Source organism: Anguilla rostrata, chromosome 14, assembly GCF_018555375.3.
Source record: "Anguilla rostrata isolate EN2019 chromosome 14, ASM1855537v3, whole genome shotgun sequence".
Classification (NCBI taxonomy): Eukaryota; Metazoa; Chordata; class Actinopteri; order Anguilliformes; family Anguillidae; genus Anguilla; species Anguilla rostrata.
The window spans coordinates 6,423,654-6,451,558 of NC_057946.1; the positions used below are offsets into that span (position 1 = coordinate 6,423,654).

Consider the following 27,905-nt stretch of genomic DNA (forward strand, 5'->3'; position numbering starts at 1 on the left):
TGGTATTGCTACCCTCAAGGGGTTAAGATGCCTGTTTCTGTAGACAATGTTTTATTCATGCATATCTGCTGTGACATATGACCTACAAGGGCATTTTCAGTCAGGGCACAGGAATTGTTAGCTCATTTGTTAAAGTGTATGTACATTCCCGCTGTTCCCAACTGCCGCTGTTAATGACCTTTAGATAGATACAGAGAAAACCACCAATTAATTCAGCTGAGAGCTGACTAATGTTTTTTTTAATTTTTTAATTTTTTAATTTCCAGAACCCATGTCAAGTCATTACACTTAGATGGCGATTACAAACCAGTGTTTCCCATATCAAGGCATTTGCACAACACTATAACTGGAACGGTTCCGCTGTTTTCATAAAATTTGCTTTCTAAAGTGTCATGGAGGTCAGTAAACCACAGAAGATATATATGAATAAAAACTGAGCGGTTGTCCCACTGTGCTAACCCCTTGCCAATGACTGTCTATTTTTTGCACATTATGGCGTTCTGTACTGCAGGAAAGTAAACCTTTTCCTGCTGGTATCAATTAAACAGCTGGTCATATTTACACAATACTCCCCCGACATCTATAGATATCCCAGTTAGACAATAAAAAAGGATTTAAAAGTTAAACAATTTCACCACTGTGTAATGTGTTCCGCAATAATCTGTGTTGAAAATGCATAGCGTCTTCTGCTGCGTTTACACAAAAGCCTAGGGGGTTTATCAGGAGCTTGGGAAAAACCTCAGTTCTTAAAACAACACCAACAACTGAACCGTGTGTTTGATTGTGTTGTGGTTTTAACTGGGCTCACGGTATATTCTGAAAGTTGTAATACTTATCTTCTTCTGAGAGCAGAAATGGTAGCATGTCAGATCCTACTGTCATGGGATGATAGGAATACAGTGGAATCTTGGCAACAAATTTTTTTTACATTGAAACATGTAATACTCAGTTCTGGCATGCTTCATATTCAAATAATCATTCAAAATGATTTTAGAAACTTTAGAGCTTTGCTTACTGCCAAACTATGAACTATAACTATAACCAGGTTATATTTGATTGAAAAGTGAGTTTTCTTGCCAACCTGAAAATAGCCAGGTTATATCTGGGCAAAACCTGAGCTGTAGGTTAGCCTAGTCCGGTTTTGTCAAAACGTCCCTCAACCTAGATTACCACCCCTCTGGATTTTGGCTTTTGCATGCTGGGTTGTTGCTGGCTTTGGACACGTTACTCTCCACATCCTCCAGAACCCCGATGGAGACGAACACACGGTTCTCTAACGTCCTCCTCTGCCCCCGCGAGCTGTATTTTCCATTTTTCACCCAGCAGGATACCAGGAGCGGGACAAGATAAGCCACTCTCTTCCTGCTTGCCACAGCTCGGTGAGATTATTGCACGAGCACATGATTACACGGTCTTATCGCTCAGACCAGATCTTGCTGCTAAAACCTGTCACACGAATTGAAGCAGTATTAATCTGATTCATAAGTGGCTGTGCTTTTATAATTCTCTGAAGACAGACATCACTTTGCCGATAGCTCTTTACAATGCTTTCTCAGGGATTTGGTACAATAGTTCACGGTTGATTCAAAATGTGAAAAGCTACTTGGAATTGAATTGTTTTTTACATTATGGGCAAAGAGAAGGCTGGCCTTAACATGCTGTAAAAGCAAACATCATTGCTGTGATACTCCAGAAGACATTACATTCACCGCACTTCATATTGCTGCAGTTGCCATAGTTGCACATGATTTTCGTAGAAGAGATTCTGTGCCCAGTTTACCGGGAGCTCCGGTCCACGAACCTGGAGACTGTCCAGAGTAGGGAAATCTCCCTGTCAGAGAGACGGCTGCTCGCGGTCCCCCAGGGGGCAGGGCACGGCTGGGACGGGTGCAGGTGCCAGCGCTGGCTGGTCTCACTGCTGCGTGACTAATGGGACAAAGTGGCAGGGCGCTGGTGCTGTGGCGGTGGCGAGGAGAGACCAGGGCGGTGTCTGGTCTCTCACTGCCTTTCCTGCACACGCCACACAAACACGGGGCTGAGCGAGCTCACAGACACACAAAACATACGCAGAGAAGCACAACCACACATAAAAAATACACACAAACACGGGCCTGAGCGAGCTCATAGACACACAAAACATACGCAGAGACACACAACCAGACAGGAAAATATACACAAACAAGGGGCTGTGTGTGCTCATAGACACACAAAACATACACAGAGACACACAACCAGACATAAAAATACACACAAACACAGGGCTGTGTGAGCTCACAGACACACAAAACATATGCAGAGACTCACAATCAGACACAAAAATACACACAAACACGGACACTCCTTCTGTTTCATACATGTGAACATGCACACCCACACGCACACACACCTTTGTATATGCACTTGAATGTATGTGCGCTCGCCATCTTGCACATGAACACAAACAAACCACTGACAAGCAAACACCCACATGGACTCCTTCCTGCTCTGCACACAGATGGGGCTTGTGACTCATTAGAGCTACACTGTATTTGTCTGGAGAATGACATATTAAGAATAAGAGAAATATGAAAGAAAGTGTTGTGTCGAATACATAACATTTATTACATTACATTTTATTTGACAGACACTTTTGTCCAAAGTCAATGCAACAAGTGCATACTGAAGGTCGTTAAAACAACTACAGAACGCAGGTCAGATAAGGTACAATTCTCATAAAGTAAGCATAGGCTGAGTCAGTAAAGTTAGGGCAAGTCATGAACTAGAAGTGAGGCATGATTACAAGAGATATGATAGTCACAACATCAAGATGAAGATACAAGTGTGACATGGAAGTGCTAGAAGATCAAAATGCAGTTGATGCATGAGAGTGATACTAGACTGGGGCCAAAGCCGTAGAGGAGTAGTGTTAGAGTCAGTCAAGGCACAGTTTGAAGGGATGTGTCTTTACAGACCACTGCGGAGTCAGGAGAGATGATGAGTTCTCATCTTCACGGTTAGCTTTGGGGCACACTTTATTTTGCATTTCATTTTGTAAGGTGGTGTACAGTCTGATCTTTGAGTGGCTTGTGCTCCCTGCATTTCTACACTCTGTCTCATTTTCTGTTGAGTGTGAGTGGGAGAAAGCCTCACTAAGCTACTCGTAACCCTTACACTTAAACCAGAGAGGCTTGGTTCATCCCTGCATTGCGGCAAGATGGCTGGTCGAGGGCTCTCTGCGCCTCACATCACTGCCTGTGCAGGGAGAGTTGAGAGAAAATGGCCTCTTCTCAAACTGTCACAGGACAGAAGCGCTGCTCATATCACTGTGGATAAGCCGAGGGAGACAGGAGCAAATCCGCCCTTGTGCCTGATTCAACAGCGGCCCTCATTTCCTGTGCCGTTCTTCATGCTAGAACTAACAGTTGGTGCCAAGGTCAGGGTTTCTGACATAGGGGAAGTGTAAGAATAACACAGCAAAATGCAGAGCCTACAATCAGATGCAGATAGTTCTTATCTGTACCACAGTATGACTGGTCCCAATTTAATTCCTTCAGCATTGATTAAACACTGGGTTTTGGGCTTTTTATTAATCTACTTATGAATGTGTTTCACTTTGAATATGCGTAGTATGTAAACTGGTATCAACCCTTTACAGCGTATGGGGATAGTTCATTTAAAATAGGTGGAAATACCTTTTTCTCCTTTGATGCCCTTTGCCTTTCTATATCCCACTCAATTTGGAGGTGGAAAGTGTTGTATTTATACACTGCGTGCTGATATTATTATTGCATGAAATGGAAGTAGTCCGCTTCCAGCATAATACATTTCCTAGGCTACTATTTAAGTGTCGTCTCATACATAAATGAACGACAGGGCTGAACGCTTCAGAAGTTACTAGAAGGTCATTTTGACATGCAATTTTGAGCTTGCCGCTCAAATGAGATGCAGATTCTATCATGCTGCCCATTGCTGGGTTTCAGGTTCATGTACACAACAAAACTAACCAAATCAGTAAATTGCATTCCAGTTTGGTTATGGCTTCAATAGTTCCAACGCATTGTTACTGTGAGTGGTTCCATTCATATTTCTGTAGGACATAATCTCCGTCTGACACTTCTGAAACCGTGTAGCGGAATGTGCATTGTGTGGGAAATCTCTTTGATCTCAGCGTCCCAGCATGTGTGCATCTATAAATACAATCTTTCCTTGAGGCATGACCTTCAGCGAGGACACATTTCATAACATGTAGTCAGAGGAGCCATCATACTGGTTTTTAAACATATTTTGAAACGAATGTAGAAACAAAATGTATGAACAAAAATTACATTTATGTTCAACATATATGTTTAAAGCCACTGTTTTCCCTGCTTTAAGTAGATCAGTATCGTTGAATAGTTAAACCTTTAAAATGCCAGTTACTTTCCCTTTATGTACTGATTTAAATGTACAGTGAAAGGGATTATAATTTTATTACAGATTTGTACATCCTCAACACACTCTGAATACTATTAGAACTGATCCTCCTTGTTTAAAAATGCATATTCATGCATAACCACTGAGTAATTAAACAGAGGAATTAACAAAGTAAATAAAAAGGGAATGAGAGCAGAAATGTATTCAAGAGAAACAACGTGGCATCTAATGAGTAACTGGAATATTTTCTTTCAAAGTGAAACCACCTGAAAGGTTTGTGAAGTCACATTATCTGCACATACAGTGTTTCCAGAAGGGTTGATCAACGTCCCCAAATTATTTGTGGTAGGATGACACACACCAGTACGTGACACAATGAGCAAGAACCAAGGAATCAGAGAACTCTCTCATTTACCATCTCTCCAATTTTACTCACACTAAACGGACCATAAAATATATTCATACCCAACAGTAATCGCTCTGCTTTGTCAGATGTGTTCCTATGAACACCTTCATGTGCAGCCAGTCGTGCAAAGGAGTGCAATTACCAGCTAGACGTCTCTGGGCTTGACTCGTGAAACTAATACTTTGCTTTGGTCTGGAAAGAATGGCTTTCCCAGTGACATTACATCGGCAGATATCTCTTACATAACAATGTCCTGTTCTTTGACAGCGCCCCATAACTCACGACAAACAAAGAGCCAGGAGATACGGTCTTTGAGCCATTTACTGTTTTCTTGTTTTCGCCTTTGTCCAAGAAAAAGTCTCCAAAATGGAAACGATTGTTTAAAATCGGAAATATGGGTTATATAAACAGCGCAGTGCTGTCCAGGATACGTGGGTATGTGTGGAGGCAGGCATTCTGTTGCATAACACTCCTCTCATGCAAAGCGAAGTCAAGTGGCATTCTTAGCATCCGCTGCCAGAGTGATTCAGAATGATCATAGTCCGCGAGCAATTGAAATGCCTCAAAGAATGTTTCAGGGTCAGCAGAGCACTTCTGTATACAAGGTGTGATTACACAACAGAGGAACTCGCTTGCAAAGAGAGCGAGAAACGCGAAGCCTTTTTACTTTAATAACTTTAATAGTCCCTTGCCAGATCGGTGATCGGTGGCATCAATTAGTTCTGTCTAACAGCAACCGTTTGCTTTTTCATGTCATGTTGTCTGCCTCGCAGGGATTCTCTTCTGAATGGAACCGTTTAACCTGTCTGGCAGTGAACTCCTGGGGGAACATTGCTTTAGGACTAAAACTGCCTCAGATGCAGGCTTGTTGAAAGCTATAAAGTGTGCAGTAGCCATGCTATCATGGAGGTATACCAGTAGCCTTACTTAAGGCATTGGGTTCTTCCAGATACATTGCGTTGATTTCAGGAGAAAGTGGTATCTGCCTTCTACATGCATAGAATTGCATTAGACTTAACATTCTTGCTCATATTAATGTGAAGAGTCATGCGTATTGCAGTGTGTATCCTTTAGAAGGACTTTAAACTGTTGTTGTTGATTGCATCTACTGAATAAATTACCTGTAAAGATCTATGGATTTGCACAGCACTTGGTTTAAAGTGATGTCTGTTAAAGCATGGAAGAGTCTTGGCACTGCTCTGACACAATGGCAGTAGTCTTGTTAACCTCTGCATTCCCCCTGATTCAACAGTATTCATATATGAACAAATAACTAAATGCCTAATAAATTAGTAAATAGTCTACACACTGTAAAAATCTTCATAAATGTACTTTGTGTCTGTACTCTTAGTTTTGCAGCTGTCTTTGATGATGCATCATTAATTTAGCTTTTTATAAAAGGTCTACTGGTTGTTTTTATCATTGCTGATGCTATTTAACTGGGAACCTGAAACTGCCGAATGCATTGGCATGTGCTCTTTGGAGGTAGTAGGCAAACAGTTTTAGGGACACAATATTAAAGCTGGCCTTTGTCGGCCTGGGGTCAGTGCCCTGGCTGCTTGTGGAAATCTCTCGCCACCCATTAAACCCAAAGCACTTCACAGCCCATTTGCACACCCCCACCCCCCCACCATCTGTTTCAGGCCCAGTTCTAATTATGTGAACATGACAGTCATCTCTCAAGTGCACCATGACCGGTTTTAACACCGCTTGGGGCTGATCCATTATTCCGTATTAAATGATCATCTTACATTATTTTTGTAAATTCACATAAGCATGTTAAAATAAGTGAAAAGAAGAAATGAATGAAGGATTATTGAAGGTTCTTGTATTAACAAAACAAATATGCTATTTTTAGAAATTCACAGGGGGTATTCAGCATTTGTCTTTTAACTTTTTGTTTTGAAGTAGTTATCAAAAGATTCATTTATTTTCTCATCAAGTGTCACCTAACTTCAATCTTTGTAGCAAGGTACTACCTAGCGTTACCCACAGTAAACACAGGGAATTTCAAAGCAAACACATACTCTTCATTAAGGGCTGGATCCGACTGACCTACAGGACCACCTGTCCACTTATCCCATCATGCAATACAGTTCTGAAGAAAGTTGAGCCACAGAAGGCGTAGAGTATTGGCATTAAGATCTCTTTAAGAATGTAAATCTTTCAAAAGCTCTACTGCCGTGTACAGACATGAATGAGGGGAACCAGCTGGCCTTAGTTAAATGTTTCCCTGTCTGTGTTACACATGAAATACTATCCACCATTTCTTTGAACCAGTTTAAATGCTCTTTTTGAAAAATACTTGTTTTATGCCTATAGCCCCATTCTGTCAATCTCAGTGTGGGACTCCCAAGAGTTTTATGGCTTTTGACGGTAAACAGACTCTTGATTGTCTCCTCAGTGCCTGGATCAATAGGAATGAGTCTATTCCAGTTCATACCACTCCAATTGTGCTTCCATCTGTACCAAAACATTCACCTCTAAATATAAATAAGTGCGTTAGGCTTGCGTTTTGGAGGTGCCCGTTATGGGCAAATATGTTGCAAAATAATGGAAAAGTCTAAAAATAGGCAAATATTGCAAAATAACTGTGAGATTTCACTGAAGACAAAGTGGAATGTATGAAGTGAACATGCATATTAATAAAAATCATTTTGATATTATATTATTTTAAACAATCTTATCCAGTATCCTTTGTTTAACAGTGTCATCGCAGTCCACAGTGCTTGTTAAAACTAAAGAGGGCTTGTCGGTCTGGTTAAAGAGTCCACACCCATAGGTGTCTTTGTGAGAGTTAATAATCATTTTTAAAATCCCTTTTGCTGCTTGGGAATGACTATCTGTGCCTTCAGAGTTACCGCTCAGCCACCTATACCTGCACATGGGGCACTGTAGCTGAAGCTGTGCACTGCTGCTAAGCAACTGTCTGCAAGCCAGTAACTTCTATTTACACTGGTCAAACGTGTCTCTACAACTAGAAACCTGTGGGTTCCTTGTGACGTTGCTGGAAGAAAGTAATACAGCAGTAGCTCATTGATTGACCTGCACACACCACTCACCTGGCAGGACTATCCCATCTTTGTGGACTCCGGGTGTGGTCATGGAAACGACTTATTCGTGGCAAAACCTAGTGCCAAGTGCATATTCTGGCTGAACCACTCAGGGGCCCCAGAGGACAGCTTCTTAAAGCCTCTGTTTGCTCTGTGACCACATGGGGGGCTGTGCTTGCCTTGTTAAAATAAGATTAGATCAGATTAGAGCCCATTCAATTAGGCAATGTATTCTAACATGTTGTTATGACTAAAAGCTGCTCACTGAATTGCTGCATTGCACATTGCAGTGGGATGGATAAGGCCTGGTATTGGCAGGATTCATGACTGCGTTGAAGAGTGTTGATCTCCCATATATAAAGTTGATTAACCAGGTTCTTTTAAGAAGATCACTCCCACATTTTCAAATAGGGCAGCCCTGTGTCTTTCCTTGAAAGGCGAATAAAGTCTGCAGACCAAAGATATTTTTGTTAGTCGTGCATAATGTATGGGAACTGGAAGTGCTGGCGTGTGCATGCGTGCATAAGGTGGCCATTAGTGGAGGTTTATAAGATATTAGTTGTCAACTCATCACACCCCATTTTAGCATCTCCAGCTGAACTATTTGAAGAACTTATGAATTTTTAATAGCATCAATAGTCTTTTCATAATATTTAACCATCTTTAGTATGGAAAAGTTGTTCATTGCTTTGTTTAAAAAAAAAGAAAAATTTAATGTCAGTGCATACATTTATATTTTCACCATTTAATTAATGGTGATTTGTGCACACGACGACGCTTTCACCAGATTAAATTGGATGAAATAAATTACCAAGGGAACAGACGTGAGCATGCAGCCGATCTGAGGGTTTGCCTGTTTGTGCTGTGAGATGATAAGCTCGCCGTTGATAGTGGCAACACAATCATCTGTCAGACAGAAGCTGTCAGCGAAGCAGTGAACCTGTGGGTGTCTGACGCTCTAGACATTCCAGCCTCAGAACTTCCCGGAACAAAGTTCTCAGTCCCTGGTGCGTGAACAGAGTGTGGGGTGATAAATGCTATTCCACAGCATTGGTGTGTGAGTCTGGCAGAGTAAGAAACCTGATACAATTGGACAATTGGATTTTAGGCTGCTCATTTTATGGTTGCATCGCAACGTATAGGTGCGTAATAATTTTACTTTAATGTCTGCAAATTAGTTCCATGTGGAAAGGTTTTTTTTTGATTAATAAAAAACAACAGAAAACCGAGTGCAGTGGTGTCCATAATGTTTCAAGCTGAAGGTGAAGGGGGAGAGCAAGGCACTCTCCACACCCCCCCCCCCCCCCCCCCCCCTTATTATTTTTAAAGAGTCTGGAAGCCCGTAAAATGAGGCTAAATCCCAGCTGCTGGGATGCTAAGACATCATATGGGAGGTGGGGTCATAGGTCACAGAACACAACGCCTCTTAACGCAAGAACAGCAGCCACACAAGCCACAACCTCCCCTTTGTCCTCGCTACGTGCACATTCAGTATGTGAGTACGCATGTGTACATGTGCATGCGTGCGTGTATGTGTGTGTGCGCATAGATTTGCGGGTTTAACATAGCCTTTAACCTTCCAGTGGAGCACACAATGTTGAAGAATCACAAATTATAAAACTAATCTTGGACTAAATGATTTCTCAGGAGAGGGGCCTTTATCCTGTATCAGTCTAATGGTAAAGGGACTCCAGGGAGTTCATAGTCAATCCCATTGCATATAACCCCACAGACTTGGCACAGACATTCATTCCATGAAGTCAAGAAGATGACTAGATATTGCATTTGTAATTGTTTAAATTATGAAGCTAAAGGGTTTTGGTTGCACAGAATGCTGTCACTTAACTCATAATGGAGAAAGAACAAAAAAGAAATAAAATCAATATAGTAATTTTTCCAAAATTATGTTCAGGGTCCCTTTATTAGAAAGTTGGTTTGAGTTTTACAATAAGAACTGGGTTCTGGCTGTGGGTGTGAGTGAATGATCGAGGGAGTGTGTGTGTGTGTGTGTGTGAGAGAGAGAGAAGAGGAGAGAGAGAGAGAGAGAGAGAGAGAGAGAGAGAGAGAGAGAGAGAGAGAGAGAGAGAGAGAGAGAGAGAGAGAGAGAGGGAGAGTTAGGAGTTGGGTTGCACGCACTATTACCCCTGAGACAGAAGAGGTCTGAAAAGGTGGACAGGTCAGACCTCACACCCAGCGGCTCAACACCGAGAGGACAAATGCTGACTGATGAGGAAGGTCAAGGCCTGGGGTTTTCCTGAGAGCAATACCCAAGCTGAGGAGTGACATGTGGGGACAGAGGGAGGAAGGAGGATGTAGCAGAGAGCAGTGATGCGAGGTCATGGATGTCACCAGAACCCAGCTAAAAGCTTTCTTTTTTGGGAGAGTCTTACTCTGGAAACATGGAAGATGGTGTCAAACAATTAAAAAAAAACTAAATTGGATTTTTATTCCAGTGGCCAAAAACATTTAGCCATGAAAGCAATAACTGCCTCCTTAGAAATGAGAAACATGAATGCAGAGAATCAGTTTAAAGGGAAATGTAAAAATGCAACCAAGCTATTTTATCTACAATTTAAAAATAAATGCTTTTTTTTTAATCACCCAAAACCAATAGACTGTAGTGGGCTAATAACCAGACAAAAACAAAAGGGAAGTTCAGGCCACAATGGGAAGGCTGACCTGAAACACACCGGACCAGCCAACAAACAACCAAAATGCAGCCAACTAAAACAAACCCAAAACTGAAGTCCCATGAAGCAACTAAAGATATATTGTTGAATAAAATAAATATATTTATATTTAAATCGACATAGCTGACATAGCTCAGGAGGTAAGACCGATTGTCTGGCAGTCGGAGGGTTGCCGGTTCAAACCCCGCCCTGGGCATGTCGAAGTGTCCTTGAGCAAGACACCTAACCCCTAACCCCTAACTGCTCTGGCAAATGAGAGGCATCAATTGTAAAGCGCTTTGGATAAAAGCGCTATATAAATGCAGTCCATTTACCATCCATTTACCATTTACCAAATCATTAAAGAAATAAGGGGGGGGGGGCTAGCAAGGACCCCACACTGCTCAGCAGGTATAACAAAGAGATTGCTTGAATTGTGGACCATAGGGATGAATATATAAGCTTCAGGTGGTTCCCAGTAAGCACAGGTGCAGGCATTTCCCAATTAGTGCAGGTGTAGATGGTTCCCAATCAGCACAAGAGAAGGGATAGACAGGGAGAAACTCAGGAATGGCATTTCAGGGGAGGGGGAAAAAACAAAGCAAAATAAAAATAGCAAACACCCCCACTCATATGACAATAAACACTTTGTATTTATGTATAATCATCAGTCTCGCATCTGCAGGAAATGTAGAAATAGCAAAAATGCCCAATTAAATGCAGGAATTGCAAAAACTAACGAGACATTTTTTTAAAAATGAGAAATTCCACCTGGATGGATTTTTTTTTAAACGCAAAAAGAAGAAATGTCAAAAAAGAGGACATCTGGTCAGCCTAATTTATACTGAAATGCCGTTAACAAAAGCAAGAATAAGCACCACCTTCATAATGTTGGTATATCAGGTACAGCATACAGTGTGATTTCATTGTGACCTGCCCTTTGACTTAAAAACAATATGACAATTATATGTAACACCTTAAAATAACCCTTTCCTCGTTTCTCTACACTTCAATAAGCTCCACTTGCATTTGAGTTCATTTCCTCTCAAAGGTCAAGAGATCTAAATGGGGGGTATGGCCACACATAGGTGAGGCTTTCGTTTTCTTTAGAGATCTTAAGATTATAAAAATATTACATTTCCTCAATATAACTTATAGCACAGGAAATAAATATTAGCTTGAACTTTGTAAATTTCTCATCTAACCGCACACCTTTTTCCATTTAGAATCATGAATGCTGGAATATTTCTCAGAGACTGTGGAATAACAGTTCAACATATATTTTTATTTATTTGCATGTTCTCCTTGCAGTGCTTGAACACGTATGCTATATGTGCTAGCATTAACACCTTCCTAAATACGGTCAACACATTGCACAGGGTCAAGCTTGCAGGAACATCCAGAAATGAGTGAAAGCACAAATACTATTGATTGCATCACATTGATTACCTTCTATCCCTTTTGCATCTTAATGATATCAGGCATTGCAGTACAAAAAGGGAGATGTACTGCTGCAATGAAAAATATATACAGCTGTGGTTACTGTCATGCCAATCACTTGGCTGCGCTTAGCTATGCTTAGCTGCATTTGCACGATTTCGAGGCTGACCATATGCAAAACGTGTACACTGTGGCTACCAGAATTCAAACTAAAAAAAAAACCCCAAAAAACAAATAGCACAGTGGCACTATAGCTCATTATTCTCTATAAACACAAATTTCCAGAAAACCAAAACAATAATAAAGCCGAGCTGTTTGCCTTACATAAGTGGAACCATCAACCCACACTGTGGGTTGTGTTAACCTTGCTGAACTTCCTTTGGCTTCCTGCTTTTTTTAACTTAGCAAACAAAACACAGTATAGTGTACACCGGCTTCGTGGAAGCTGTTTTCTTACCCTTCATCAAGTTTCACATTTGAAGACCTGGGTTTCATAAGTGCAGGTCACTGTAAGACCAGCGGTTTGGCCCTGACAGGATAAACAGTGGTTTATTCTTTGTGGCTCAGCTGGAACTCTCATTTCCAGGTCCTTTCGTCCTTTCAAGTCTGAACTGTGATTGGTTCCATTCCATAAAGCCTCATCTAGAATTTTGATTTAAAAAATGTATTTATTGTGTGTGTGTGTGCGTGTGCGTGTGGTGGTGCATGTGTGCGTATTGAGCAGCCCACAATCATGGCATTTAGCAGTGTCAGCCAGAGGCGGCTTACAAGACTTGTTAGATGAACTTTGTCATTGTCTCCATTTATACAGCATGTGATATATAAGACGAGGTTAAGTTTGCTCATGGGTACACGCACTGTCCTTCGATTCGACCATGGCCCTTTGGTTATGGGGGAGTTCCTTGCCCTGTGCCCTCTCCACATGCATGCAATGCCATGTGTGAAATATGAAAATCAAGCTTCAGTTACTCACGTCAGGTCGATGTAGTATTTGCCCAGTTGCAGTGTCAGGCAGTGGCAGGGCTTGTACAAGACACTCGGTAAGATGAACTCAATGTGTCATAAAATGTCAGTCCCATTCTGTAGACTGACAGCATAGTGTTACATAAGAGATGTGATGTAATAATTTATGTGATGTACCGCAAATCTCTCTCTCTCTCTCATGGTCTTTGTGTTATTTGTGGGGGAGTACAGTGCTCTTGCCTCTGTGGCCCTTTCACATTTATTGTTAACATTCTGGATTTTTGCCACGTTGAAAATATATGAAATATGCTTAATGTTTTTCTTAGTTTTATGTCTTTCACGGTGGACAGGTCACGATGTCACAATGTATTCTGCCGCAATGTATTTTCAATTTTATTTGTATAATTTAATCATCCATCCGAGAGGGAGAAAAACACCCTGGACAGGTTGCCAATCCAACATAGCTCACACACACCATTCACTCACACGCTCGTACCTACAACCTGAGACTTTCTTGCTGTGAGGCGACAGTGCTATCCACCGTGCTGCTCTATACGTCAATCAATAATAGACATTGGCTAATGCTGCCATGCATACATTTGAAAGTTTTTGCGAAATTCTGCATACAAGGTTTGTTTCATTTCACAAAACCTTGTTCTGTGATTGAATGCTTAATTTCTCTCTTTCAGACCAGACACTATTACTGAATGGAAGTTCTGAGGACAGTCTATTTAAGAGCTTAAAGAGGAGTAATGGTGGTAGACTTAAAATCAATGCAGAGAGTGATTGGATAGTGGCAATATCTTAGATGCACTACCCCAGCCAGTTAAGGGGTAAAATAAACCACAGACAAAACTCTCAGACGTGTGTTATCACTGTACATGCTAAGCTTGCTCCTCTGCTGAGTGAATTAAAAACAGCAATAGTGCCAGCTAGATATATACAGCAGCACATTCAAGCTGCAAATATCACAGCTGCAAATTCATTTTAATGTGACTCAGACTTTCTTGCGGGGGCTAAAACAAAAAGCGGAACCAAGAGTTCACGCAGAGTCGGAGTCATCTGAATCTGAATCTCTTATATAAATATATCCCCAGAGATGTGTGTGATCTTTTATTGTTTCTTTTTATGTGCAATTCATTTGAAAATTGCATCACAGTTTTTATGTATAAAAGAATATTACACAATAATGTTTTGCTGGACAACAAAGTGCCAGGAATAATGTTGCTCAGCATGGTTAAATATTCAGGGTTTTTTTTATTTATTTTTTTTAAAACAAAATATGATCCATATCCATTCGTTATATCAATTTGTTATATATTGTTAAGAGAGGGAAGAACTATTGCATCTTTGCTGATTGCATACTGGCATTAACAATAAAGCCGTTGACAAGCTCTGTTTTCACGCAGTATGATGAAAGATCTCACTTGTGAAGTTGATGATTGAGAGCATGATTAAAAAAGTAAAATATCTCACTCTCACAGTGTGGGCTACGATTATCAAATAATAGGGGCACATGTTTTTCATATAACAGACCAGATCGTCGATGGATTTTCTAGAAAAGGGGGAAAACAATAATGACCTCACTCGAGGAACAAACCTTCTCTCTTCTCTACCCCCTGTGGTATGCGAGAGATGTGGACCCTATAGAATGACTAAGTTTAGACTCGTGTAAATAAACAATGGCCAGTCCAAAAACAGCTTGTTCCTCAGGTGCCCTTCCCGCCCCTTCCCCCCCCCTTCCCCCTTGTTGTGACATGTGTGGTGACGCACTCATTGTTGTCCTGCGCCATTCCCGAGGGCGGGGGATGGGAATCGAAGTGCCTGTCTGGGTGTTGCCCACCGCAGCTTCCTCCACTTCCCAGACCACCCCTGTTTCCCCAGCTGCCGGGGCTAATTATGCTTGTGCCATTCCCACACCAGGGCCACTCGCAAGCAGGGCCTTTCCCGCTCGCTCGGGTACTCCACTGTGCTGCAGTACGTTATTAAATAGAGTGTGCAATACTGTAGCATAAGATCTAGCCAGTACAGGGACAAGCTGAAGGCCAGGGCTAATCTGGTCGATTACACGCGCTATGAGCTCAGACTAATGAACCAGATGAGCGCATGTCCATTCATACATGTCAATTTACAACGTTTCTGCATGGCCAGTGCGTCTTGAACAGCTACAGATCAATTCATCAGGAAGTCAAATCCAACTGGCCTAATTTGATGTTTTAACTTGCATCAATGTCTACGCCACGTCCTTTATGTGGGCTCTCCCCTCTTAGCCTTCTTTCAGCCCGTTTCTCCAGGACGAGAATTCAAGCTCTCCCTTTCAATTTGACATAATAGCCTCCAGTGCTGTGCCGCTCCAGACATGCAAAAAGCCCACACCTCCCACGGTGACTTGATTTACAGTGTCACAGTGGTGGCCCAAGCCACCACCCCCCCACCTCCCCCCAAAAAATGGAGGCAGTGTGGGCTTCGGAACACAAGCCACTCGCAATAACTGGGCAACGATGCAACAACACAGTGTAATAACAATATTACTAGCCATACGTTCCTTGGTGGAGCTAATACTCCCATTCTGTAGCTGCTGTAGTCACTCACTGGGGAGGTCCATTGCCAGTCCTTTAAATGTCATTGCTGCAGATGTCCGCACGCTGTAAGCTATGCGTTGCGCTAATACAAAGGCTCGCCCACAGGCCTTCCTGCTCTCGTCCTCCGGTCAAGTGTGCGTGCCGCCATGTTATCAGCATCAGGGGACGAGTGCTGAGCGCTGCCTAATCCGTCCGCGGCCCTGTTCTGTCTCACCGGGCACTTTCCCTGTCTGTTTCCTGGTGCGGCTCGGAGCCACACTGGAGCTGAGGGGGGGGCAGGGGGTGCAGCTTTAGTAAGAGGGAACAACAAGTCTCAGTGTTCTGTTTGTCCCAGAGGTCTGCTGGCACCGCTCCATACTTTACACCTGCAGGCAGCTTGTGAATACATGCTGAACTCAACATGACTTTCTCTGTGACACAAAGTACATTGTCTCTGGGCCTAGTCTTCAGTGCAACATGCATTGTCTTTCCTCGGGCTAAAATAACTCTTAAAATAACTCTCAAAACATTTTCGTCATATTTATCATCTATGACAAATTGTATTTAGAATGTAAATGGCTTATATCAAATTTAGCAAGTAATGCCACGTTATTGTATGGCTTTTTAGAAAAATCCATATGTGAAATGTTATTCGCTTGTTTGTTAGTTTCTTTCTTTGTTTTGGTGCATCATGCTTCTACAGCATTCTTCTGGCATATCACTTCAAACATAGCTGGTATGTCAACTAGCAGCAAAATTAGTTTCTGCAAATATTTGCTGTCAGAACCAATTAACAGATCAGCTTTGAGAGACAGCAATGGGCAAGCACTCAAGCACTCAGCAGAAGGATCTGGAAGACCTTCTAAACACTCTGAATGTTTTCAGACTGTAGGTTTATCACGCTGATAACACCACTGCACTTCCTCGAACTATCCTAGATTGTACAGCTCTGCATGGCCCAGTAGCATTGACTATATATCCACACAGAGAAAGATGATTTACATCTCTCCCCCCGCTCTCGATTTACACAGCTGTATTGTTAAAATTTGTAAAGTATCTCCAAATATGAAGATACATGAACAGATATAACACACAACACTTCAGACAAGCATAAATCCAATTATACGGTCATGATTATATTTAAAGCAAACTGCACATTTTCCCTACTGAAATGTAATAAAAAATGTACTGATTTCCATGTACTGAGTTTGAGCTAAGAATTGTTGCTTCAGCTCTATTGCAGAATATCTCGTAAGTCACTATTCACAAGAAGACCTGCTCTTTTGTTCTTTTTATGTTCTTACTATTGATAAGTAGTAAAGGATATGCCTTGAGGAAATATTTATTTTGGTAGAACTCTAGAACTTTGTGAGAACTTTTTTAGAAGGCAGGGGATGGATGGTATGGTTTCTATAGGACCTTACAGTTACCGATGTTTGGTCTGTTTGGTCAACTCGGCACGGTGCAGTGATTGATACCGCTGTGATTAGCTGTAACGGGGGAAGCAATGCAAGGAACAGACCTCCACTCGTGTGGCTGGTGTCAGATTGCCGGAACTCAGCCCTGCTGAAGAGGGGTGGTCCGGTCTGTCCTCAATCACTAACGGGGGTTTCCACAGTGATTCTGGTTGCCACATTCCTAAGGATTTAAGAGCCAAGGCCTGCAAGGAAGCCCTTAAAATCCAATCCCCAGAAATAAGCCTCCAACTCTGACACAGGGTCCCCCATGAGAGCACTCACATTTAAAATAGTTGACTTGGTTTGCGGTTTGATATTGAAGACTGCGCCAGATGGCATTAATACGGTTCACCTTGGGACCACTGCATGATCTGACTCAAACCTTCCCGGAAATGTAATTATTCAGAGCGTTCATGAGTCATCCACTCTGTTAGCGTTTGTTTTTGAAGCACACTTAGCAATCCCATGCAGTTTATATAATATAAGTTCATTATCGGAGCTTCTCAGAAAAACAGTAGGCGAATTTGCATCTGACCACACTGACCTGCTCTGGCAGCAGAGAGGCAATCTGTTACTTGTGCTTATGTAACCCAACCTTACAGACCAAAGCATCTCTGTGTTTAACTCCACATGGGAATGCACTTTCATTTGTTTTGATAATGCATTATCAGAGCCAATTCATTTTCTTGCTCTGAGAATTATACTAATTTCATAATTGGTGTCACAGGATTTGTTAACAGGTCATTTCCATTGATGTTTGTTCTAGCATATATTGCGGATTGCACATATTAGTTAGAATCTTTCAAACAGACTCACTATGCACGCTGAGTCCTCTGATCAGTTGAAGAGAGCTTCATTCAGCATTGTGTGTACGGCTCGCTGGTAGACTGGAGGGTGTGTTTAACACGTATCGTGTGTGTCACACTAAGAGTCCACGTTCACCCGCGCTGTGTGGACCAGGTTTCCGTTCGTCATGCTTTGAGTGAAGTGAGGGAGAATAGCTGTGTGGGATCTGTGTGGTTTAGGGTGATTCAGAGAGCCTGGAGAACAGTGAGCGCACGGCTGTGTAGCCACAATGCTTCTGTGAGAGTGTGCCGTTGGGAGCTACTGTATACAAGGCCTGATTAATGATTAGTGCACCAACTCGTATCTCAGACAGAGTGCAGTGGATGTGGGATTAGCATTAGTGACAGAACTCAGGACATTCTGCATATTGTGAGTTTCATATCACAAAAAAAAGACCAATGCAAATAGATTCCTGAGAGTGGATAACACATGTTACTATTGATTGCAAAAGCCAATACCCTGCTTCCCATCAGTGAAGATGAACCTTTGCTCTAAGCAGTTTCACAAAGTGGACTGCTAGGTTAATTTATGTGCCGGATATTTAGTGCACAGGAGACAAAAGCGCAGATGGCATGAGAGGAAAGACAGATTGCTGCTTGAAGTAATGGTGGGATCCTTTCTTCAAATTAAATGAATATTTGTCTGGTTTTACAATGGAAACCATGCTTTGGCAGCCTTTTGAAGTGAACTGCACAGCTCATTTTCTTACAGTTCTGGGAACGGTCTTTGCTGCTGTTGTCCGAGTTTTAAAAAAAAAAAAAATGTTTTATCAGAACATAATTTTTGTGTGCTTGGAGAAAATAAGCGTTTACTGTTGTGACTGGAGGGAGAATGAGGAATGCTGATCGGTCAAAAGCACACAGACACACACGTGCACACAGGCAAGCGTGCTCTGTGTCCCAAGTTAGCACGCTTGAGTGCCTTGATGCCACAGACATGAAAAACTACATGAAGAAATGCCCAGCTTTGACCCTCTCTCTAGTGGCAGATGCCCTGTGTGTTTCTTCATTCCACCTCTAGGTGCAGTGACATAATCAGCTTATGCACGTTATGGTTTCTTCTCCTTTGTGCTCGCTGACCTGGTTTTGCCACAGCAGATCATGTCACTTAAATACACACTCAGACTTCTGCAAGCTCACTAAGCTGAAGACAGTGGAATGGCAGCAGCCTATTGTTCTTAATGGGCTTTTCCCCCATGTTCTTCTCCACGTATAAACTAAATTGCAGTTGCAATCATAAAAATTCTTATAAAATTCAATTTTTCCATTATTATCCACTGTGATAAAATTCAGAATGAATGTTGGGGAAGATCAAACGATTCACAAGGTGAACCTCCTGTTAAAAATCCAATTTTTCCCCAATAGAATGAATGCATTTAAGCTGCAGTGAATGCTTCTTGTAGGATATTTCAGTTATGAATGCTGCAGCGCGTTTGTTTCATCCAGAATGCTGCAGCGCGTCTGGTCTACAACCTCCCCAGACATTCCCATGTCACCCCCCTGCTCACTGACCTCCACTGGCTGCCTGTTATGGCTCGCATCAAATTTAAGACCTTGGTGCTTGCATACCAGGCAGCTAAGGGGTCAGCACCAGGGTACATTCAGAGGATCATCAGACCCTACACACCAGCCAGACCTCTCCGTTCTGCCACCTCTGGACGCTTAGCACCTCCCCCTCTTCGCGTCTGCACTTCCCGCTCCCGTCTGCTGTCTGTCCTGGCTCCTCGCTGGTGGAATGACCTCCCCGTGATGGTCAGAACAGCAAAGAATCTCACCACTTTCAAACGCAGACTGAAGACTCATCTCTTCAGGCTGCACCTCTCCCCACCCCTCCCTAGCCTATAGTTCAGCTCATTGTACCTAGCTAGGATAATTTGATTATGTTAGTGTATCTGGTAGGATTGTTTTTGTATGATTAGGTGTGATTCCAGTGCTAGTTTGTACTTTGTACTTGGTAGGATTCTTGCTGCTGAACAAGCTTACTCTACAGGGTTGGAGTCCTGATCGATGTGGTCACTTCTGGCACTACGATCCTTACTTCACTCTAGTGTTTCTTTTGCGCCTCTACATCTTGAAACCTATGCACTTGTTGTACGTCGCTCTGGATAAGAGCGTCTGCTAAATGCCTGTAATGTAATGTAATGTAATGTAATGTTCCTGTGATGAAAGTGCGCACAAGACCACAGATTGATCAAGAGACAATCTGTTGTGGGTCAGAGTAGCTCCGAGTAGCTCCAGAGTAGCACTGATAGGCTCACAGTGCAGTGTCTGGTCTCTCTCATCCTGTGTAATTGTGATGGGGCCTGATGGGCTGAAGTTTCGTCTGCTCAGCGGAAGAGTCTATTAATGCTGCCTCACCCATCCGCTCCCTGTGCAGGGCTCGAATCCCTCTCTGTTTGGTTCATTGAAAATTGACCGTTTAGTGTTCAGCTGAAGATTCTGCAGGAAAACACATTTTTTAAAATTAATTAATTAATTTGTTTGTTTGTTTGTTTGTTTTAATCAGTGGTAATAAAATCTGGCTGTGATGAGATAAAAATCACGCAGAGCTTATTATGGGCTGGCAGAATTAGTGCTGTGATTTTGTTCGCACTTTTTTTATCTAATTGAGTTTAATATGGTATGAGTACCCGAAAGATAAGCTGATCGTAAATGTCTTCCCAGGTCTTTCCCTGGTTGGCCATGCTTAGGACGGCACCAAATGGAGGCAATGTATTCATTCGAATGGGAATGCATGTATAAGGGGGATATTTGCCTTGGAATCAAAGGGTTATGACAAGCCCAAAGAACCACTCAAGTTTAGTGCCATCATTTTCATGGAGGGAATGAATACTCCCTTTTATTGAATACTACTAAAAATTAAAAGAAGAATTCCACAATTAAAAGAACAAAATACTTCATGAGGAAAATTAAATATACATTTGAGTTACTGATTTAACAGTACACAAGGAAAAAGGGAACATTTCTTTTGCACATCATCATGTGCACAATGGCCAGGAAGAATGATGAGCAATAATTTTTGACCATTGGCTCTTTGAGGCCTTTGCACCAAACCTGCAATACTTAAGAGGATGAAGATTATAGCCATCTAGGGATCACAGTCAATTGAACTAGGGGGGAGGGAGGAGACCAGCAGGAAGCTTGAGCCCCCTGTGAGTGCTTAACCTCCCCAAGCCCTGCATAAAATCCCCTTCTAACCTCCTCCCACCCTCCGCCACCTACCCCAATCCCAAATACTCCATTACATCCCAGCTCAAGGGATCAAAAGCCAAGTCCACCTTAGCTTTGACATTGCTATCAGAAGGAATCAACTCTTTATTTGGCAATCTGTCAAACTGCCCATGATGATATTGGTGATATATTTTTATACTCATATTACCCATTTTGTTATATGCACTTGATCTTTGGGTGATTGTAATTACATCTATGTTTACATTTAGGGATTAATATTTGTGCATCTGATTTATTTTTTGCTCCAGTACATTTTGTACTTCCCCTTAATAATGGTATAGAGATACTCCTGCAAAGTCTGGCAAATCACTTATAAAAAAAAACTGTCCAGCAGATCTGTTACCCCTATATATTACATTACATTATAGGCATTTGGCAGACGCTCTTATCCAGAGCGACATACAACAAAGTGTACAAATATATCTAATACGTGATCTTTATTTTTAATTCACGATTCAGAATATGTACCTGGCTACTTGCACACTACACTACATTGGATATCACACTGTACATTGAGGTAATTTGTGTTTTCTGAATTTAGTGAATGGAAAAAATGCAAGGTTTTTCAATGGTATGCAATGATTATGCTCCCTTGCATGTGTCATTTTGAGATGTTGGGCCATTTGAGTTGCTAAGCGTGGGTGTCAGTTCATGCTGTGGGGCAATGCATGTGGTAATATTTTCAGCTGCTACCTGAAAGAAGAGGCACTCTCCAACGCGTGACTACGCATTGTGGGTTTAACACGTAGGCGTGAATACACCAGTTAACCAGGATGAAGTGGCCAGGAAGCAGAATGAGGGCAGGTCTTTTCAGTTGTTAAAAGTAGGTGTTGATGTATACCTTCTCGTTGAATAACAAGAGTATCTTGCTGAGAGGTTAGCTTTTTTTAAGGAAACAATGGTGTGATGAACTAATGTGTATGAGTAGCAATTTGAGTAAAGACAAGTCAGCTACTGCACGCTCCAAATAATTTGGGAATTCAGACCAGGATTTAAATCCACAAAGCCATAATAAAATATACATGTGGAATAAACTGCATTGCTAATGCGCAGTACTTAATGTACTGTTCACAAAAAGATAATGAACTTTGACTAAGGGCAGAGGGCTGTTATCATGCTTTTAGTTTTGGAATCTCAGATTTGAATGTTAAACAGGTTTAACTGGTTTACTGGTTTTATCTGATGAATTTGAAAAATGCTGATCCTAGCATATGTTATTTGAAAGTTAATATTATCTTAAGATCAGACCAGCTGGGAATTACAAACATAATTTACAAACAATTCATCTTTAGCTGTGTACTAATAACCACTGGGATAGATTTAACATAGATTCAGTTGTGTTTGCAGCCTGTCACAGAAATGCACATATTGTGCTGTAATCAAAACCACGATTCTTGAAAAAGAAAAGTATATGGTCAGTTTTACAATTTTCCTTCAGGAACCTGTGACTTCTGACTGAGAAAGGCAACATCAGTGCATGAACCTCCATCTGAACCACATCTTTCTTTTATTCTGGAAGAGTTTGTGGATTTAAATTGAATAGTTAAAAAAATAAAAAGCTTTAAAATTAAATTAAAAACCTATTTAGGAAACTGCAACAATTTAAAGTCTTTGCAGTACACATTGAGTTAGAGCTACATGATCATTAATACTGTTGGGATTTGCTGTTGTTTAGTTGCTAAACATTCATGAATTGCAATGGGGGCAAACAGAATTATCTTAGCAGAAAACATGGTCTGTATTACAAACCTTGCTTAATGACAAAGTTTTGGAGTGGTATAAGCGCCATGGAATGTCTAAACAGTTTCAGTTGATGTAGGTGTCTAATGCTTTAGTTTATGTTGAAACGATTAAACCGAAATAGATAGAGATGCACTATCTTGCCAAAGATCAATGCATATGAAGACCAATTAATATGGTCCATGCGACTATTCCAGGAATGTTGCCAGTGCAGTCTGTACTACTGATCTCATCCTGCCGGTTCAGAACTGTGGAACTGGACTGACCCCTGCCCTGTCCCTTACCAATTTTAAGATAAGTTTTAGGATGTAAAATACAATTGTTTGATATTATTCCAAACCTAGCACGATCTCCCTTTCTGTGATCAAGTTACCATGCGAAAACATCGTGGAAAAATACCATATTTCGTGTATCTTTAAGGTTGCGTATGCTGTCTGTATACAGACCGATTTAATTAGTCGCTTTGCTAGAGCTGGCTTGTACGGGACATGAAGCAATAGGGTCGCTGTGGCATTTCGATTTGTCTGTTCGTCGCTGTGATTGGATACTGCACTCGTAGTTAAACGACTCTAAGCGTATGAGAAGGCTGCGTTTCCCGGTTTTCTGACTAATACATTTGAACACCCTTGTTTTTGTGGGACTGCCGTGGCTTATTCAGTGCGCGGACCGAATCGCCCTGTGTGGATGTTCAGATCTGCGGCGATCACAGCGTAATTTAACCATCTGCGATACTTCTTTGTGTTGTGATAACTATGTGCTGATCTTGGACGATACATACAAAGAAAGATAGATCAGTTGACTCTCTGTCATTTCCCCACCAAATTCGTTCGCGTAATTGATCGTAGGGAAAAGACTTGGATATACGATTCTGACATGTTCCCGAGGATCCTCCCTTGTTGATTTTTGTGTCTCCAAAGGATCTTTAAATCTACCGTCCAGTTCATTTGGTGGTAAGTTAGCCAGATCATGTATTATTTGTATTTATTTCATTTTAATGCTGAGAATACATAAATGTTGTACAAATTTAGAACTGCAGACTATGCTCACAAATACGGTTTTCTTGTTGCCCACCTTTGCGAATAGCAATACCAATTTGCACGTGAACATCAAGGATTGTGATTCATAAAGCTTTTTTGTATCGGTCTTGCTGCCGTTGGAAGTTGATAAATAGTAGGCTAATCCAAAATAAATAAATAAATAATCGCGTTACAGTCACTGCAGGTCTGCGCACAATTTATATGGAAGAAAGAACATTTTAGTTGTGAATGTTGGCTAAAGCCACACAGAATATTTGCGTTTTGATAAAATGCACTTGCCTGGAACTACGTTTTACGTGACAAAATTGGGCTATCTAAACCCTAAATTATGTAGGCGATTAAAGTGGCGCGTTGCCAGAGTAAACATATTCCCAGGTGTTCACATGATCTTGGAACATTAAATTACCCTTTTTGTGTGTTGGACTTGGTAGCGCTATCCTCAAGAAACATAATTAATATGAATTTGGTTTTCTCTGGTGACTTTGAGATTATTATTACGTTACTTTATGAACATTAGACTAGCTGTTCTTACACTCTCAAATAACACAAAAGAACAGGGGATTTGATTTTTGGGAGGTTTTCTCATTCCAAAGGGTATATCTAAGGAGTAGCCTTGGCTACTATTTCCAAGGTGGCAATCTCTGGTGTCTGTATTTCTACATGATGTATTGTGCCGAGGAATGCACCACTGAACGGTGTGGTGACGTGTCTGTTGTGTATGGCTTGAATCAGTTATGAAATTGATTATTTCGTCTGGCTTGTTGTGTTTGTGGTTTGTTTTTCTTTTAGCTCTTTTAAGAAATGCATCTTTTTAAAACCACGGGATGTGTCATGTATCTATCCAGTTAGGGACGCTTCAAGTTTCAGACGAGTGTAATGTACTGTAGAGTTGAAATCTTATAAATCAGGACCAGTACTTAGCACGTTCCAGTTCCCAGGACTGTGAATGACAGAAACAGTTTTTTTTTTTGTTTTTTTTTTTTAAAGAAGTATGGGATTGATCTTTTTAGTTCTTAGTGCCTCACCTCACTTTATAGTGTACGTTTTTCTGGTACACAACTAGACAAGCCATATAGAATAAACAAGGCTGTTACTCTGATCAGTTAGGATATAGTTACTATATGCCATGTTGTAAAATCTCAATTTGGATTTTTACTATATTGCATCCCTGCTGTATGTGATGGTTTCTGGAGATGTGTTATGCTGTGTCATACATTTCATTACTATTTAACTGCAGTGGTCATGTTATTTTCCTATGAACCAACTTGTCAGCTATTCATCTGGTATTGACTCTCAGTTTTCCCCATGCACAGATAACTTCCCTGAGAGTGAAGCTTCCACATTATGTCTTGACTCAAGTTATCTTTTAGACGACCACTTGCTGACTTGTGTGATTTGTGTTTTCAAGCATTTGTGTCAAGCAGCACTCCCCCTTTCCAGCCCATTATTACATAAATACTGTACATATTATGTAATACTTTGCCCATAATATTAATGCATAAATGTGTTAGTCACATTTTCTGTTGCATTATTATATTATTATACAACATGATAGAATCATTTCAGGGGTATTAAATTCCTTTTGTATATATGGCTTAAAAAGAATTCTAGGATTAAGCACACAAACTTGGAAGAAGACTTTTTATCAAAAGCTCATTAATAATTGTCAGACAATCTCTTTGAATGAATCATTTGACATCGCAGGCCTGTTTACAGACCGACTTGTAATGGGTATAAAGGACATTAATTTGAACGCTTTTGTGCTTCTCGTGTGTTGATCGTGGCACCTTTCATGTCATCAGAGTTTCATGCTAGGAAAGCTGCTCTCTCGCCATTGATTTTTCTTCACACTGCTGATCCAGTTGCCATGGTGGTACGGGGGCCCGCACGGCGGGAAAGATGTGGGGGGGTGCCCGTGTGACTTATTCGGACACGCGGGCCGCATGAAGTTTTCACGCAGATATCTAAAGGGCGTGGTCTCAAAAGGGAGGGATTGACACGCCGTACGGGTCTCCCCAGCGGCCCGGTGTCCCTTCTCTCGACCCCCCCCGGCCCCCGCTGTAATTCGCCAAACGGCTTCCACAATAGGCCGGCGGTGGCCGTGGACTTGCCCCATTGTTCGGGGTCCCCGTGGCCCGCGCCGGGACGGTGAATGGCCTCCATTGTGTGGTTTTCAGTGGTGCGAAGGAGCGTATCTGCAACCGGGACGGCGCGCTGAAGAGTCTGCCTAATCGCTTAATAGCCCAGCGCCCAGAGTGCGCCCTCGTGAAAGGGGCTTGGGGGATTTTGGCTCGTGCTGGCATGCCGTGGGCTACCCACCAGCAGGCAAATCCGGAGCCGTCCCCTCCCCTGAAATAGAGGGGTTTTTTTTTTTTTGTGGGGAAGACGGGAGGGCGCCTGGGGGGAAGATGGGTAACTGGAACTCGCGGAGGGACGCGATCGCCGCCGCGAGTTGTTGTTTGCGTGCCGAGGGGGTGAGCCCAGATTTATTTGGGAGTAGCCTTTTCATGGCCGCGCGCTCTCCTGGAGCGTGCTCCGTCTGTACCAGGGGGCTTGCAGGAGGCTGCTAAGGGATGAGTAACGGCTCACTGAGAGCCGTGCGTTCTCAAGGTCAGAAACGGTTCGCTGTTATGATGATGTCGTGTGAGAATGGGTGCATTGTGTCAAATCCCATGCGAGGGTGTGAAGGGATGGGGGAAATGACTGTGTTTAAACCGCTACATGAGAAGGGTAAGGCAGAACTTTGCGGTAGCTGTTGTGATGGTGGTCGAAAGATAGCTTTATTTGGACTGTGATGTTTTATGCATTAAAGTTTCCTGAAGCCTTGAGAATTGTACAGGCAGCTTGTGAGTGATTTGTTAGTTGATCACACAGATGCTTGATATGGGTCATAGTACGCATCAGTGATCCCATAAACCTTCTTTTACAGTAACAGGAAGTATACAAAGAATCAAATTAGTCCTGTTCCTGTATTATTTTTTATTAGACTGCACTCGTGTTCGGTTTCTTAGGACCTGGTTTACTGTTAATGGACCGAGGCTTGTTTCCTTTTGTCACACACTCAAGTTTGCTCGTTTGCTTGTTTCCCCAACAGCGCAACATGCCGCAAACACCACCGTTTCCGGCCACGTTTGGCAGCACCGGATTTAACAACAATGTCTACCAAACAAAGGAAGACGGTTATGGTGGCCTGTATTACCATGACAACAACCTTGTGTCAGGGTCTCTGGAAGCACTCATTCAACACCTAGTGCCCAATGTGGATTACTACCCTGATGTAAGTTTATATCTTTATACCGCTCACAAAGTACAACATAATCAGGTCTTCTTTACATTAAAAGCTGTATTCTTTGATAATATGGGAAGTGGTGACACAGGCAAATATAAATGTCCATACATATACCTTTTCAGCTTTATACTTAATCACTGCTGTGTTATTTGCAATTCTATACCTGTGCTGGCACTTAATCCACTGTCATACTCACTGTGTAATTTACTCTGTGTATGAGAATTATAGTGAAATCTCATGAACAAAATCTTTTCTGTCTCACAGAGGACATACATTTTCACCTTCCTGCTCAGTTCCCGCCTCTTCCTGCATCCGTATGAGCTCATGTCAAGAGTGTGCCACCTGTGCGTGGAGCACCAGAGACTCAGCGACCCCCAGGCTGACAAGGTACCCAGCGGCACACCCACACCATCACCCACTCCCTCTGCCTACTGCCCAGTCATACTTATTCCCACCGTCCAATGCCCAGTCCTACTTCTGCCCACTCCCACGCCACCCACACCTGAATTTTACAGACACAGTTTTGCACTTTTGTGGTGAAGTGTCTGTAGGCTGTCATTATGATTTTCACATGAGGCATAATTCTCAAGCCGTAGCATATTGTTATTCTGTCAGACTTTATATGACCACCTCCCCACTATTAGCAAATACCCAAATCCAGAAACCTAATTGCATCCGCATGGAAATATAAGAAAATGTATTTCAAAAAGTATACGTTTTCCTTATTTATCGGTCCATATACAAAACCTGCATCGTATCCGTGCATGTAAAATATGCGTGTGCATCTGTGTGCGTCTGTGTGTGTATCTGTGTATCTGTGTC

General features: G+C 41.9%; 1 protein-coding gene across 2 annotated transcripts in view; it reads left to right on the forward strand.

Moving 5' to 3' along the window:
• The window catches only part of LOC135239430 (ras-GEF domain-containing family member 1B-A-like), a 78,878-nt gene that overhangs the window by 35,893 nt on the left and 15,080 nt on the right, over positions 1 to 27,905 (forward strand). Inside the window, exons 1-3 of one of the 2 annotated variants that reach the window (XM_064308076.1) lie at positions 23,350 to 23,707; positions 26,889 to 27,071; positions 27,348 to 27,470. In XM_064308076.1, the coding sequence (XP_064164146.1) occupies positions 26,895 to 27,071; positions 27,348 to 27,470 (300 nt within the window). In that variant the 5' untranslated portion in view covers positions 23,350 to 23,707; positions 26,889 to 26,894. Of the gene's footprint in view, positions 1 to 23,349; positions 23,708 to 26,888; positions 27,072 to 27,347; positions 27,471 to 27,905 lie in introns of those variants that run through there. The other variant, XM_064308075.1, reaches the window with a different exon arrangement.